At 51.1% G+C, this 14636-nt stretch overlaps 1 protein-coding gene across 3 annotated transcripts in view; it reads right to left on the reverse strand.

The window, feature by feature from the left end:
- Positions 1–1053: 1053 nt before the first annotated feature.
- MTUS2 (microtubule associated scaffold protein 2) overlaps positions 1054–14636 on the reverse strand; it is a 454130-nt gene continuing 440547 nt past the window's right edge. For all 3 annotated transcript variants that reach the window (XM_030922344.1, XM_030922345.1, XM_010367090.2), the window contains 5 exons: positions 14161–14234; positions 9711–9809; positions 8433–8552; positions 5832–5929; positions 1054–4045 (listed from right to left, as the gene is read on the reverse strand). In XM_030922344.1, coding sequence (XP_030778204.1) covers positions 3832–4045; positions 5832–5929; positions 8433–8552; positions 9711–9809; positions 14161–14234 — 605 coding nt within the window. In that variant the 3' untranslated portion in view covers positions 1054–3831. The remainder of the gene's footprint in view (positions 4046–5831; positions 5930–8432; positions 8553–9710; positions 9810–14160; positions 14235–14636) is intronic.

Below are 14636 nucleotides of genomic sequence, written 5' to 3' on the forward strand. Positions count from 1 at the left end.
AAAGCTGTCCAACCATTTGGTTTCCACCCGTGCTTAACTCCATAACTCTTTTCTTGCTAGGGGGATACAAGTCTCCCACGCAGGGAGAGCCAAGCTCTCAAGGCTCCTTGGCACGGAGGAGGTCAGTGAGTGAGTTGACTTCCAGAGTCTCTTCTGCCTACTGCAAATTAGCCATGGATGGGGCCACCATTCTCCACGGACAGTGGAAAGCTGGCTCTAATCTCACCTCCTGCTCATGTGGGTGGCTGCCACCCATCTGCTCCTTTGTTATGTGGAGGTGCTGCCACCTGCCTTGTTTACCGCATAAGGTGGGTAAGGACAAGGGGAGGGGGTCATTAGGAAAGTGAAGGGTGCTCAAGACACCCCAGAAGAAACAAACGGGTTAGGACACGTGGCCAGGTAGGTTATTAATAACTAGATTGCCACCGATACCCTGGGAGGCCTGGATAACCCAGAGGCGGCCCTGGCATGTTCCCTGTGAGGTCCCAAAGTGAATTGTGTGTCGTCTACAAAGGGTCTGCCGTTCAGTACCTGTTCAGGAGGGACTCGCTGATCTCCCTAAGATAGCTGCCACTCCCACACACCCTGCAAAACCACCACAGGGAACCTGTGAACCCAGCTCTCTCCCTTGTGACCTGTGCCAGGCACCTACCTGTGGGACACTCTGAGGTCCAGCTGTCTAAACCGGCTGCAGCCCAAACTGAAGGCCGTCGGGATGGAGGGAGCAAGCACTTTCAGGTCGAAATGAATGAAGGACCTTTTGTGTTCTTTCCAGCCAACTCCAGCGCACCCCAGCCTTGCAGAGCAGAGGCACTGAGCTCCCACGTCCAGGGGAGGGGCTGCTCAAGCCTCCAGGCTGGAAGGGTGGGCACAGGGACCTGGGACCTGCTGAGTCAGTGGAGAGGGGGGGTCTCTGAACTTCTCGCATGGACAATCACCCAATCCCAGCACACACAGAAAAGGGGTCCAGCCTGCAAACGCCACCCCACACCTTGCCTCCCTGCCTGGGATCCCCAGCCTGAGAGGGACGGGACTCCAGTTAAATCAAGTAGATATGACAGAAAGTCCCTCAAGTTTATTTCAATAGGCTTTAGAGTTAAACACAAATATGCAACACAAACTGTAGGGGCAGGAAAAGGGATGTTGTGACCCCATTCATTCAACCAATCACTGCCAGGGCTACCCCCACTCCCATCCGTTCTGACATCCAGCCAGAACCTTGTCCCAGCATGTGACGGGCAGGGGCGGGGGTGGGGGGCAGGCCGCCCATGCATCCCCCAAATACCACGAAGAGACAGGTGGTATCTGGTGGGTCTGTCTGAGGCAGGTGCAGAGGCTGCAGCATCCGAACATGGAAACGTCGCTCCAGCCTGGAAGGGGACAGAGGCAGACACCACGTGGAGAGAAATCTGAATTCTGATGGTGTGGGGGGTGGAAGAATCGAGGAGGAGGCACAGCAGCTGCTGCCCCATGTGTTTCTGGAGCAGTGATGGCTCAGATGAGGAGCCATACACAATGGGTGTCCGTAACAAAAGAAAAAAAAAAAAAAGAAAACACAAAGCCATGTGGAAATTAGCTCAAGCACCCAAGGTCAGGGTGGGTTAGGGTAAAGCTCTCACCAAAGTCCACCTAATGAGGAATTACTTAGTGCTAACAATGCTACAACTCCGACCACAGCAGCCTAACACACTGTACCACGTTCTAGCATCACACGGAAGTCGGTATTGCTGTGTAACTGCGTTTAGCAGGTGCGGCTATGTAAGCGGTTCCTAATTCGGGCAGCTAGGCTGTAACCGAATGTGTGTTTGCAGGTTGTGCCTGCTACAAGAATAAATGATTGTGTACTTAGTCAATGTGGCATGATCTACTCTAATGGAATGCCCAACTCAATATCACAGTATCATGCAGAGCCACTAAAGCAAAGATAAATGGTGGCACTTCCATGTGGATTTACTGTGTACGTCCCCAGAAGAAGCAAGACCCTTGGAGGTTTGCTGGAGATGTACCCGAGGCCCGGAAGCCCAGCTTGGACTCATGCTAGGGCCAGGGACCATGTCTGCCTTCATGTTGGCCACACGTGTGCTGAGTAGGCGTGCCCTGGGCAAGCCGACTCTGTCCGCTGGCTGTTTCTTCCCCGCTCCATGGCTCTGGCCCCTGCAGGATCCCCTCATGGTTCTTCTCCCCTTGGGCACACTAAAAGACAGGCCTGTGCTCAGGACAATTTTGGGGGGGTCTCAGGGAGAAAGTACAGGGTCTTTGTCGCATACAGGAAACAAGAGCATCATCATCATCACCATATCTGTTAAAACTACTTCTTCCTTTTGTGTATCATGCTCCTAATCTTCCACACCACTACATGAGTACTGTTCATATCCTAATTCTACCATTTTAGAGACAGATGCCAGTCCAGGAGCTGGCGCCCCCTGGCTGGCTGTTTCACTGAGCTCCTCTGTTTGGGAGAACCTTCTGGGTCTAAGATGGGCGCACGGTCAGCAGCAGCGTTGCCTGATCATCCAGCAGGAAGTGGAAGTGGGTTTCTGGGTGGTCGTGTGATGATCTAGCACAGCTCAGAACTGGTCCCCCGGGGACAGAAATGGTGTTTTTTTTTTTTTCTGGAAGCCCCTGCCAGAACCCCTGAGCCATCTCAGTGTGCACTGAAGGGGTTGAGTTGTAGAACCAAACTGAAGTGGGGGCTGCTATGAAACGGGGGCCTGAGGGTCCTATTTCAACGAGTTGATCATTTACAGCATCGCATCAGAGTGAACCACATGGAAAGCTGGAGTGACGTTCCCCCTCTGTGCCTGGTCAAAATACAGACCCCAGCAGCAATTTCCTTCATGAGGATGGAGCGCGAATGGGCGCGGTCATCTCCAAGGTCATCCTCACTCTCACTCAAAGGTTTTCCGGAGGGTGCAACATGTTTTCCGGAGGGTGCAACATGTTTTCCGGAGGGTGCAACAATAGCTTAATGACCGAGTCTGAGATGCCATTTAGGAAAAAAGCAAAACTGTGTTTACAAGACTGTTAGAGATGAGTCACTGTCATGAGAAACATCTGCAAAACTGTTAAACCCCTCAGGGTTTCCCACCGCTCTCCCTTATCCGCTCATGACAGGAGTCTCAATAATTAAAACTTGCAAATGGAATAATAGTGATCTCGCATCATGTTGACTAAGAAGCTGATGGTTCCAAAGGCAGTTACCGTTCACAAATAGCTGGTGTTCGTGTTAAAGAGAGTACCACTTGGTGGTGAGTTGAAAGGCGCTTCTTCTCTTGTATCTTTTTTATTTTTTTTTCCTTTTTCTATTTTGGGTAGAAATATTCCTGGGAGGCTAGATAGAAATGCATTTTCATTTCCCAATAATTCTTAGGCACAAGTTAGAAAACTGCTGACCTTCACTAAAATATGTCAGCACTTCATATTATAAAAAATGAAATTCAGAACCGCAGCATGTGTATATACGTATATCTAAATATACACACATATCGGTGCAGTACACAATGATTATTCAATGTATATTGAAAACTGAGCTTTTTGTAACTAACCTGAAATTCTGCAGTGAAAGTTCATTGCTCAAGAACAATTGCAAGTGTCTTTCTTTTGGCTCTAACTATGGTAAAACGTTTGCACATCAGACTTTACCATTTACACGTTCCGAAGTGCTGACACCGGGACAGTCTTACACGGGGATCAGAGGAGGACGCGCCTAGGATGCATTCGCAGCTACTGAGCATGCGCACAGGGCCAGCTCCGGCGGCACCGGGTCGGTGCTCCCTTGGGGTGGAGACTGGAGGACGAGAAGCCGGAGCTCCCGCAGGCCGCGTAGTGGCGTCATCTGGGTGTCGTGCTGACTCTGGCGGGAGAGGAGGGCCCCGAGGAGGAGCCGCGGTAAACGGGAGATGTGGGCGAGAGTTTAATCGGGCTGGTCGGGTCCCCAGTTTGGAGCTTCCAAAGCAGCTCTTCGTTGGTTCGGCTCAATCTCTTCTTCTCCTGGGTTTCCTTCTCAACATATTCCTGGAGGTTGGCATTTTCCTCCGACAGTTGTCTGCGTGGGCACAGTGACAAAACAAGTAGCAATCATGCTAGTGGACACTGAACCTGAGGTCACGACAATGGGTGCAGGACAAAGGGAGGAGGCCATGATGCCCTCAGGGAGAACAGGGACCAGGGCGACCCAGTGACCAAGAACTCTGGTGGAGTCATGATTTCCATTTAGCCCAGTGACACATCTGTTCCCAAAGCCTCTCTGGCCAACACCCATCATCTCACAGGCCCTCTGCCTGGTCAGGGGAGGCACTGGCTGTCCACTGGACAGAGCAAAGGCCAGCGACTGAAAGGAGGGAAGTGGAGAGCTGGAGTGGGTGTGCTGCCAGGAGGCTCCGAAAGGAGAGACAGCCGCGGAGCTGGCAATTGACAATGACAACAGCACGAAAGCAGCGACAAGCCGCAGCCCTTCCTGAGCCTGCCAGGAAGCTGGGGGTGCCTTCTCCTGGCCTCCCCGCCCTAGGCTTGTGCCTCCACGACAGCAGCCGTCCTCCCCTGATGGAAATGCTGTTCTAGCGGTCTGTGTCTGCCTGCTAGACTGGGAGCTCCGGAGGACAGAGGCCAAGGCTCTGTCTGCATGCTGAATCCCCAGCATCCAGCTGGTGCCAGGCACATAACAGATGCTCAGTTAATGTTTGCTGATAAAGACTGGTGGGTGAAAAAATGAATCTAAGTTGCTTGTTTTGTTGCATTTTTGAAGAATGACAGCACGTTTGAGGAACTGACAGGAATAAGTACATATGCATTTTAAAGCTGGACAGACTGAGGTCCAGAAAAATCACCTCTGTTGGATAAAGTCTGCACTTGCTCTGCAGACAAGGGCACCTTTGCAGCTTCCGGAGCAAAGGGAGACTGCTGCCCCCAGCACAGCCTTTCCTATGTGCCTCTGAGGTGAGAACAAAATGCCTGCACTAGGGGCTTAGTTATGGGGGCAATGGCTGTGTGTCCATTCGTGCATGTGTGCAAGAGCATATGTATGAGAATGTACATGTGAGAAGCATGTACATAGGATAAGCGTGCACGAGTGTGCAAATATGAGGGCATATGAATAGGTGTGAGGATTGTATGAGTGTATGTGTGCATAAGTGTATGAGTGAGTGTGCATGAGTGGGAGTACGCAAGTGTGTGTGAGCGAGCATGCAGTGCCTGTGTGAGTGCATGTGAGTGTGTGCATATGCACGAGTTATGTGTGCAAGGGTAACACACCACGGGTGAATGCTGAGGAGCCTAGTTGAGCGGGCAAGGGTTTGGGCCTGGGTCTTACTGATATGGCTCAGCCCGCACCGAAGAGCGGCTGAGGAAGCCAAAACCCTGCTCTCTCCGCACACTGCGCTGCATGAGGGAGGAGCCTGAACACCCTTCCTTGAAAGCTGGGGCACCTCAGAGCGGGGCCCCACAGGGACAGGCAAGACCTGGATGGAAATTGTGAATTTCTGGAAGTTGGGGTATCAACCAATGGTGGCTCTCTTTTTGGCCTGGGAACACCCAGCTGGCCCTCCTCTCCTAATCTCTTCCCAAAATAAGCCCCTTCCCCTCCCAGTGCTGCAGGAGGACCCTGCCGCACACTTTTGCTGATTCACTCATGTCTCCCAAGGTGGGGTCCATTGATATGTGGCCAGGAATAGGCAAGATGGCCACAGGGGCATGTTCTTGTTCTTCAGGTCTTGGGGGAAACAGCAAGAAACTGCGGGGAAAGACTCACAGCCCAGAGTGAGGGAAACTGGATGTTGCAACAAAAAGCAGCTCAAGAGGAAAGCCACTTTGCAGGTGACACCCAGCCCACCTACCTGGTGACAACTGTGTTTTGGTCAATCCTTGCTTTGAGGTCTTCATTCTGCTGTTGGAGAACCTGGATCTTTTCTTCTAGGATAATGTTCTTTTCTGCCTATAAAGGAAACAGTGTTTAAGAGGTTCTAGCAAGGCCCTAAAATGGGAAGTAAACCAGTCCCCTCAGCTCTGGGCATTGGAGGATTATCAAGAACAGCATTTTGCAAATACCAGTTTGCAATGTATTAGTGGGTTGTAAAATCAGGTCAGAGGAATGTGACTAGCATTTCTTCTTTACACGAAACAGAATAGAAAACGCCCATGTGCACCGTATGTAGCAAATTTCAGGTATTTTTGTTTTATATATATTATGTGTGAGTGTGTGTGTGTGTTTCTGATGTAAAATGTATTTCTTATAGTGAGTGTCCCCAGGGCCTTGCCATTGTCAGAGATAAACCATGAATACCACTAGGACCTCGTTTGACTATTGGGTCTCATGGTTCTTCTCAAAGGGTCAACCACACCGTAGCAGCATCCCTGGCCAGCCGTGCGTGCATGACACGACATCCTGAATCAATGGAGGGAGGAAATCTAAATAACATAAGCACGCTTTTTCCTTTACAGGCTACGGGCAGCCAGGAATGCAAAGCCCGAGAGCAGCTGGGTACATTCCCCAAATCCCATCATGCCATGGCTGTTACTCCCCAGCAATTGATGCTTTCCCTCTGTTAGCATGTCCCTGAGGGCCTGAGACCTGGCTGAAGTACAGTTCGATTCTAAGACCACTTTAGAAATAAATTCTTTTCTGAAAAGAATGTGACACGTTCACTGTTAATGTAGTTAATCTTTACAGAAAACGGTCCCTAGTCCATGAACAGGACTGAGGAATCCTAGTCCCAGGACTGGCCTCTGGCCCCCTCTTTAGCAAGGCACCTCACCCAGCCCTCAGTTTTGTTCCCAGGAGATGAAGTGATCAAGTAGGTTCTTTTTTGCCTGGAAAGGTTTCTGGGATGAGAAGCCATATGGGCAGGCAGAATGCCTGAAGCAGGGCTAAAATCAGCCAATAAACCGAGAGGTTTGCTGGTGACCCAATGCAAATGGCCAAGCCAGGAGCGGGAGGGAGGGTGGCTGCTCTCAGAGCGGCTGGTCCCCATACTGGCAAGGCTGCAAGGCAGGGTTCGGCTGCGGCAGGCGCTGTCCGGTAGCTCCCTGCCAGCCCTAGGCCTGGCCTGAGTTGGGAAGTCCTGAGCTGCTGGAGGGTGCAGAGTGGTCAGCATCGCCCAGAATCTTGGCGACAATCCAGCATCACCTGGTCTGCCCCCATTAACTGAGAAGCACCCGTGCAGCAAGAGATGTTTGCAAAAAGGGATGCTTCCAGAGAGAGAGGTGACGTGGCCACCAAATGCAATGGGTGGCCCTAGATCAGCCCCTGGTTTGGTTGTACAGATGCAAGGGACATTTCACAAATGGGGAGCTTTAAAAATTCGATGTTATGATCAGTTTCTGCCTGACATAGCAAGCTGAGGATATAAAACCCTTACACGGTACAGTACGTGTGTGTGCGTACGCGTGTGCGTGCAGACACTGCCTTACAGAGAAAACGTTCTGGAAAGCATAAGCATTGGTAGGAATATGATGCTATAATCTGCTTATTTTCTGTTTATCTTATTTCATAATTTTCCACAGTACACGTATTTCCTTTTGATAGTATCAGAAGTTTATTTTTAAAGTAACAATAATAAAGGGAAAAAATAAAAATCTGAGATCCTGGGGCCAACTTCCAGATCAAGATGGGCTGCCCTTGGAAGGACGCTTCTCCTCCACTCCCTTTGCACACCTTTCTGGGACTCTAGCCGTGGCCGGGGGCTTGTGCCCCAGTGTAGGGGGTAAAATCCTGGGTGTTCTGTGCTCCCCTTTGCTAGCTCTGCAGGAGCCAGGCTGGTGGGCTGAGGTGGACGAGTGTGGGTGAGAGCAAGGACTCTGTTCTGGCCTGAATGTTTGTGTCCCCGAAAATTCCTATGGTGAAACCTAACCCCAAAGTGATGGTATTAGGAGGCAGAGCTTTGGGGAGGGGATTAGGTCGTGAGGGTGAGGCCCTGTGAATGGGATTAAGACCCTTATAAAAAGGGCCCCAGGGAGATCGCTGGCCCCTTCTGCCTTGTGAGGACTCGAAGCACTGGGCCAGGACTCCTAGCTCCATCTCCGCATCTGTAAAGCGGCTGGAGGCGGCAGCTCCTCCACAGGCAGCTGTAGGAGTTAGAAGCAGGCTCGGGGAAAGTGCTCCGTGCAGTGCCTGGGCATTGGGGATGCTGCATTGTGCTGGGTCACCACACGTCCCCAAGAGAGGGCAAGGAGACAGCACGACTGTGGGAAAACCAAGGTGAAGCAGAAAGAGGCCGCCCATCAGAAAGGCTCCAGAGTTAGACAAGATAAGGCCACCTCCAAGATTCCTTATGAGAGCTCCTGGCTTCCTGGGAAAGGCCCGCGGTGGGATTTTCTGCGTAGGTGTAAGCAATGGGCAGGTAACAGACACACCTGGCTGAATACCATCAACGATGACCTCAGTGATGACAGCAGGAATGTCACGGAGGTTACTCTCCCGAGCAAACAGACCAACTCACCAGCTTTTCCAGCTCAAGAATCTTCTTTTCCTGCTCATGTATTTGCTGATTCTTCATCTCTAATACTTGCTTCAGACTCTTCATGTCTTCTTCCAAGTGCTGATAAGGAGCCAATGCAATCTACAGGGGCAGAGAGCCATGAGCTGTTGACCGAGGCTCCCGACAAAACCCAGTATTAACCCATGCCACGAATCCAGCTAAATCCATCCTCCTGGGACAAGCGCCCTGATGGCAATTGTGACACCAAAGAGAGAGGATGCTACAGCCTTCCCTGATGAAGTTTCCCACTGAGAACCCTCCTAAAATCCAGTTCTGTGGGGGAGCAGGTGAGACATGGCCATCGTCCACTGGAAAGTCTGACTCCAGAACTGCTGGGTGCTGCCAGCCTATGCTCAGCAGGGAGCTCATGGGGTAGAAAGAGTAAACCCAACACTGGCATTTAACATTCACCCGGAAGACTTGATTCACCAGGTAACTGGGACTCTTACAGGTCTCACCTATGCCCGTAAAGAGCCCATGCAGAGGAAATGAGCAAAGTGGTTTAAGAAGCAGAAAAGTCGTTTTAGAAAAAGTCATGTTGGGGTAGTGCTGCTGGACATAACAAATTCAAATATAGTAGGTCCTGTTACATCCAAATTCAGATAAATGACATTTCACAAAATTCAGTATAAGTATTGCATGGGACAGACTTACACTCAAACATTTATCTGTAATTCAAATTACCTGGGTGTCCTGTATTTTATTTGGCAACCCTACGTTAGAGGGGAGGAGTTTTGCCAGCTTTTCCGGAAAAAATTCCCCTCAACCTGTTAACGCATGCTGCAGCCAAGGCTGCCCCACGTCAGCCTAAAAAGTTGCGGGAGAATGGGCTGGAAGGGGTGGCCGGGCCGGGGGAATGGGCTGGAAGGGGTGGCCGGGCCGGGGGAATGGGCTGGAAGGGGTGGCCGGGCCGGGGGAATGGGCTGGAAGGGGTGGTCAGGCCAGGGTGTGGGTTTCCAGACCATGCTTATCACAGGAGCCCTGGGACTCCAGCTGGGGAATGCTGCGGAATTTGGCAAAAATAACACATAGCTGGAGAAACCCACAGCTGCTGTCTGTCTCAGGGGAGAGGTGCTGACAGGAATTGTTTACAAATCCAGGGGAGGCCGTGACCAGCTGTCACTTCAGCAGCGGATTCACAGAGAGGCTTTGTCTTGGGACCGGACTGCTGAGGGAGCCCTGCCGGCCTCGCTGGGGCGGGGTTCCTGCGGGGCTGGAAGCCTGGAATCCAGAAACTACCTCCAGCTGCTCCTCTGTGTTCTTCCTCAAGGCCTCTTCGAAGCGGCGGGCTCTGTCCCGCAGAGACTGGCTCTGGAAGGTCAGCGTGTCCACCTGGTCCTGCAAGTAATGATACAAGGAGTCCAGCTGGGGCCACTACAGACAGCAGCCACCACAGCCTGGGCAGCTGTGATCAGTGGGCCACCACTGTGCCCTGAGCACCCTCAGAGTGTTTCCCTGGGGGCTGGAGAAAGAGGTGCCAAAGGGGAACCCCCACAGCCACACGATGGAGGAGGGTGTCCCCCAGCGTCTGCCCTCGGCTCACTTCTCCTTGGTGCTTTGTCAGGAAGAGACCACAAAAGCACAGTGAGCCAGGGGGCGTTTCACAGCTTCTGATCCCACAGAGGCAGACAATCCTCAGAGAGAATCCTTAAGAGGTGCCTCTTGTCCAGGAGGCACCTCGCCCCTGGCTTAGGGAAGGGCCACGATGAACGTATTTGAAAGATGCATTCTCATTTAGGAAGCTCAATCCAGAGCCCGTCAAACCCTCCTTGACTTCTCTCTCTCCCTTGGAACCCCTCCCACATCACCAAACCTTCTCATCACCAAGTCCATAGTCAGGTCCTGCCATCCTGCCTCCTGAATGTCCCTAGAACCCACACACTCCCCTGAGCTCAGGCCACTCCGCTGGCTACTTTCTGGTACGATGCCTGTTCTTTTCTGAATGATCACTCCTTTGCCCTCACACTGTAGTGAGGCACTCTTTCTAATGTGCAAACCGGAACTGTCCTTCCCCTATCTCCTACCCCACTGCCCTCAAGCTGCAGTGCACACTCCCTAACACAGCATCCTCCCAGCCTCGCTGCCTCCCTTTCCTCTCGCGGCCAGCTCTCCTGCTGGCAGTGCCTTCCTCCAGCCAGCTCCCTCTCACTCCCGCTTCACTCTGGCTCCCACACAGCCTTCCTGGCCTCAGGACTGGGTTGCATGTCCTTGATAGGAGCTGCCACGTAAGCCAAGTCCACACAGTCTCCTCCTCCCCGCTCAGACCCGCCCCGTGGCCAGACTGGTGCTCCCAGCCCTCAGCCTTCCCATGCCTGCCAGCTAGGCAGGCCGCTGGCCACTCTCCACCTGCAGGTTGAAGGAATACAAGCATGTCTATGGAGACACTGCACCCCTTCCCCAGCTCCCAGGGCAGATGCACCTGCACTGACCCTGCCCCACTCAGCTCCGGCCATGACTCTCAGGACCACAGGCTGGCAAAGAACAGCTGATGCTAAGGAGAGCTTCACCCTTCATGTCTCACTCATGCAGACCAGTACAAAGCTCTTTGCCCAGCACCATTTCCATAATATCAAAACACAGAAACTAGGGTCTCCCATTAACTCTTCTAAAAAAGTATATAGATATAGATACACAGATACACACAGAGAGAGAGAGAGAGAGAGAGGGAGAGAGAAAGAGAGAGAGACAGACAGAGAGACAGACAGAGATAGGGTCTCACTCTGTTGCCCAGGCTGGAGTGCAATGGTACAATCTCAGCTCACTGTAACCTCCACCTCCCAGGCTCAAGGGATCCAAGGGATCCTCCCATCTCAGCCTCCCAAGTAGCTGGGACTACAGGTGTGCACCACCACACCCAGCTAATGTTTGTATTTTTAGTACAGACAGGGTTTCACCATGTTGCCCAGGCTGGTCTTGAACTCCTGACCTCAAGTGATCCACCCGCCTCGGCCTCCCAGAGTGTTGGGATTACAGGCGTGAGCCACCATGCCCAGCCTCCTGTGAACTGTTCTGGCAAGAGAAATGGCCTCATCCACCAAATAATGGGAGGCGATATTGTGAATGCTAGTAAGTGTACACAGTGACACTAACGTGGGAAGCACTGGCTTGACTGCTTGCTTTCGTATGGTGGACGACCCTGGTCTGCAAACCTCCCTGAGTAGGTTCCTTTTCCTCTTTTTTTGTTCTCTTTTCTAGTTACTTTTTTTTTTTTTTTTTTTTTTTTTGAGACAGAGACTCACTCTGTCACCCAGGCTGGAGTGCGGTAGCTTGATATTGGCTCACTGCAATCTCCGCCTCCCAGGTTCAAGGGATTCTCGTACCTCAGCCTCCCAAGTAGCTGGGATTACAGGTGCCCGCCACCATGTCCAACTAATTTTTTTTGTATTTTTAGTAGAGACGGGGTTTCACCATGTTGGCCAGGCTGGTCTCAAACTCTGACCTTGTGTGATCCACCCGCCTCGGCCTCCCAAAGTGCTGGGATTACAGGCGTGAGCCACCGCGCCCAGCCCACATCTGACTAATTTTTTTTGTATTTTTAGTAGAGATGGGGTTTCACCATGTTGGCCAGGCTGGTCACGAACTCCTGACCTCAGGTGATCTGCCCCCCTCGGCTTCCCAAAGTGCTGGGATTACAGGCATGAGCCACCGCACCCAGCCTACTTCGATTTTATTTTTAAGAAATAAAAGTTCCCACAGTGCCATGAAATGCAAATGCCAGTGCACTGGGGCAGTACGCTGCAGGTGGGAGCTTGCAGGCCTATGAGCTGAAATGTTCATCGCAGCCCGGGCAGCCCCTCCAGGCCTGCAGCACAGGTCACCTGCTATACTGACTATAAAAATGACTCTCCCTCCGTGGCTCCTACACCAAACCTCCTCAGTGTTGCCAGAGAAAGCATTTCTTTTAAACCTCTTTCCCTCCATTAAAAAATAAAACAACAGCAAACTCTTCAGGCAATTACAACATAGGATGGATCTAAAATACCAAACTGATGTTTCTGCCTTATTCACCATTACTCAAAACATCTGCAGGGAGAGAACACGCTGCTGCAGCTAACTTGGGCTGGCTTCTTTATGTCATGCACAAAGACCCGGCTGATAGCCTGACCCAGTATGGGTCACTGGGGAGTCAACCGACATCATGACAATAACCACAATAAATGTAACAATGCTTGTTCTTATTACAATAGTCACAATAGCTGCCACTTATTAGCACTGACCTAAGCCAACCCAGGGCTAGGCACTTCTGACACGTTATTTTCCTTAACCTGTTCACACCTTGAGAAAAGTGCTGTCATCATCCTTAAAGAGTAAACTAAGGTTTACAGAGGCTACATAACTCTCCAAGATGTGAAAGCTAGTAAGAGCTAGCGCAGCGGGGATTTAAACAAACATTCAAATCTCTAACCACCAAACCTGTTTCTCCAGGTGCCTGCAGACCAAGGAGGTTGGCTTGAGCAATTCCACCCTCCTTGCACCAAATAACCTCCAGCCCAAACGGATTCTGCTGGACGGAGAGTCACAACGAACATATATATGCCCAGTTCAGGACCATCTGGTGTCAGTGGCAGGGCGCAGGCTCCCAGACGAGACAAAAACTCTCATTTCTTTGGGTTTGGGATTGGATGGGGTTTTTGTGATATCGCTGTATGGCTGTCACTTTCCTGATTTGTGTTCCTTTAAGGATAGTGCAACTATTGGTGCAGGATGTGTATACGAGGAAGGCAGTCTGGGGTTCATTGGTCAAGGGCAAACCACACGAGCACTGTGCAGGCAAAATACACTGGAGAGTGTGACCCTGGGTCTCTCCACAATCCTGGACTCTTGGCGGGGCAGGCTCAGTGCCATCTATGTTGCCAGAGGAAAGTGAGCCATCGAAGCAGCAGAATTCCTGCCTATGTATTACAGCTATGGGATTCACCTCCCACCATTTCCAGATGAGAGTGTGCCAACATTTAAAAAATAATTTTGCTGTGATTGGAATTGCTACACTTGGAAATGGAAGCAGGGCCCCCAGCGTCCCCCTGGCTTCCCAGGCAGCTCCTCCATGGGGCTGGCGGTTGTCAATGTCTTTTCACAGAAGCAGCTGCCTGGGTGTCTGTAAGGCAGGAAGGAGACACAGGTGATCTGGGACACCCTGTATTCTCTCCTTAGAGGCCTGCAGGACACCAGGCAGCTCCTCTGGCACCTGAGACCAGCGTTTCCTAAAGGTGACAGTGAGAGGCAGAGAAGGTGTTTTTCATCTCAGCCACCTCCAGGTAACTGCAGCCCCTTTTGTAAGTCTCAGAGCAGGTGAATTCTGACCTGCAAAACCCTCCTTGCACCATTTCCCCTGCCTAGAACACTCTCTTCCCCAAGTCCTCCTCTGGCGTTGAACATAGCTCAGTTCCTCCTGGGATACTCCAGACCACAGCAAGTGCAGAGTAATCTCTCTGAATGTCTGTAGCATTCACTAACTGTATTATTCATTTGGTGCAAGTATGTGTTACCTGTTGCCTGTTACTATTTGCATCACAGCTCTCCGAGTAGACAGCACATTTCTTCAGGGTAGTGAGTATGACTTATTTACCTTATATTCCAACGTTTAGTACAGGATTTAGTACACAGTAGGTGCTGAATGAATGTCTGTGGGTGCCAATAACAATGCTGCCATTATCTTGATATCAGGTAAGAAAATTAAAGAAATACTAACCTGCAATGACAGTCGCAGTTTTTCAAAATTTTCTTCCAATTCTTTCTTTTCAAGCTCATGAGTGGACGTCAATTCTGGAAAGAGGACATGAAACTGTTAAGTTGGTCTTTCTTTTGAAAAGGATGAAACAAGGCTCTTTTGGCAGACTAAGACCCGTGACTTCACGTAAATCAATGACTTCCGTAGAGCGGATTCAAGCCTACCGGGACTCCTCCACTGGTTTGAAAACGGGTTAGTATTTAGGAGAGAGAAAGAAAGAAGGGACTGGGGAAAGGGAGGGAAAAAGAGAAGATGGGGGCAGAGAGAGCACATATGAACACACACACAGCACACACTACACACACACACACACGTCACACACCCATCACATACATACACCACACACACACACACCTACCACACACACATCACACACACACCACACGCCACACACACATCTACCACACACATCACATACGCACATACCACACACTACA

Source organism: Rhinopithecus roxellana, chromosome 18 (assembly GCF_007565055.1).
Source record: "Rhinopithecus roxellana isolate Shanxi Qingling chromosome 18, ASM756505v1, whole genome shotgun sequence".
In the NCBI taxonomy this organism is placed as follows: Eukaryota; Metazoa; Chordata; class Mammalia; order Primates; family Cercopithecidae; genus Rhinopithecus; species Rhinopithecus roxellana.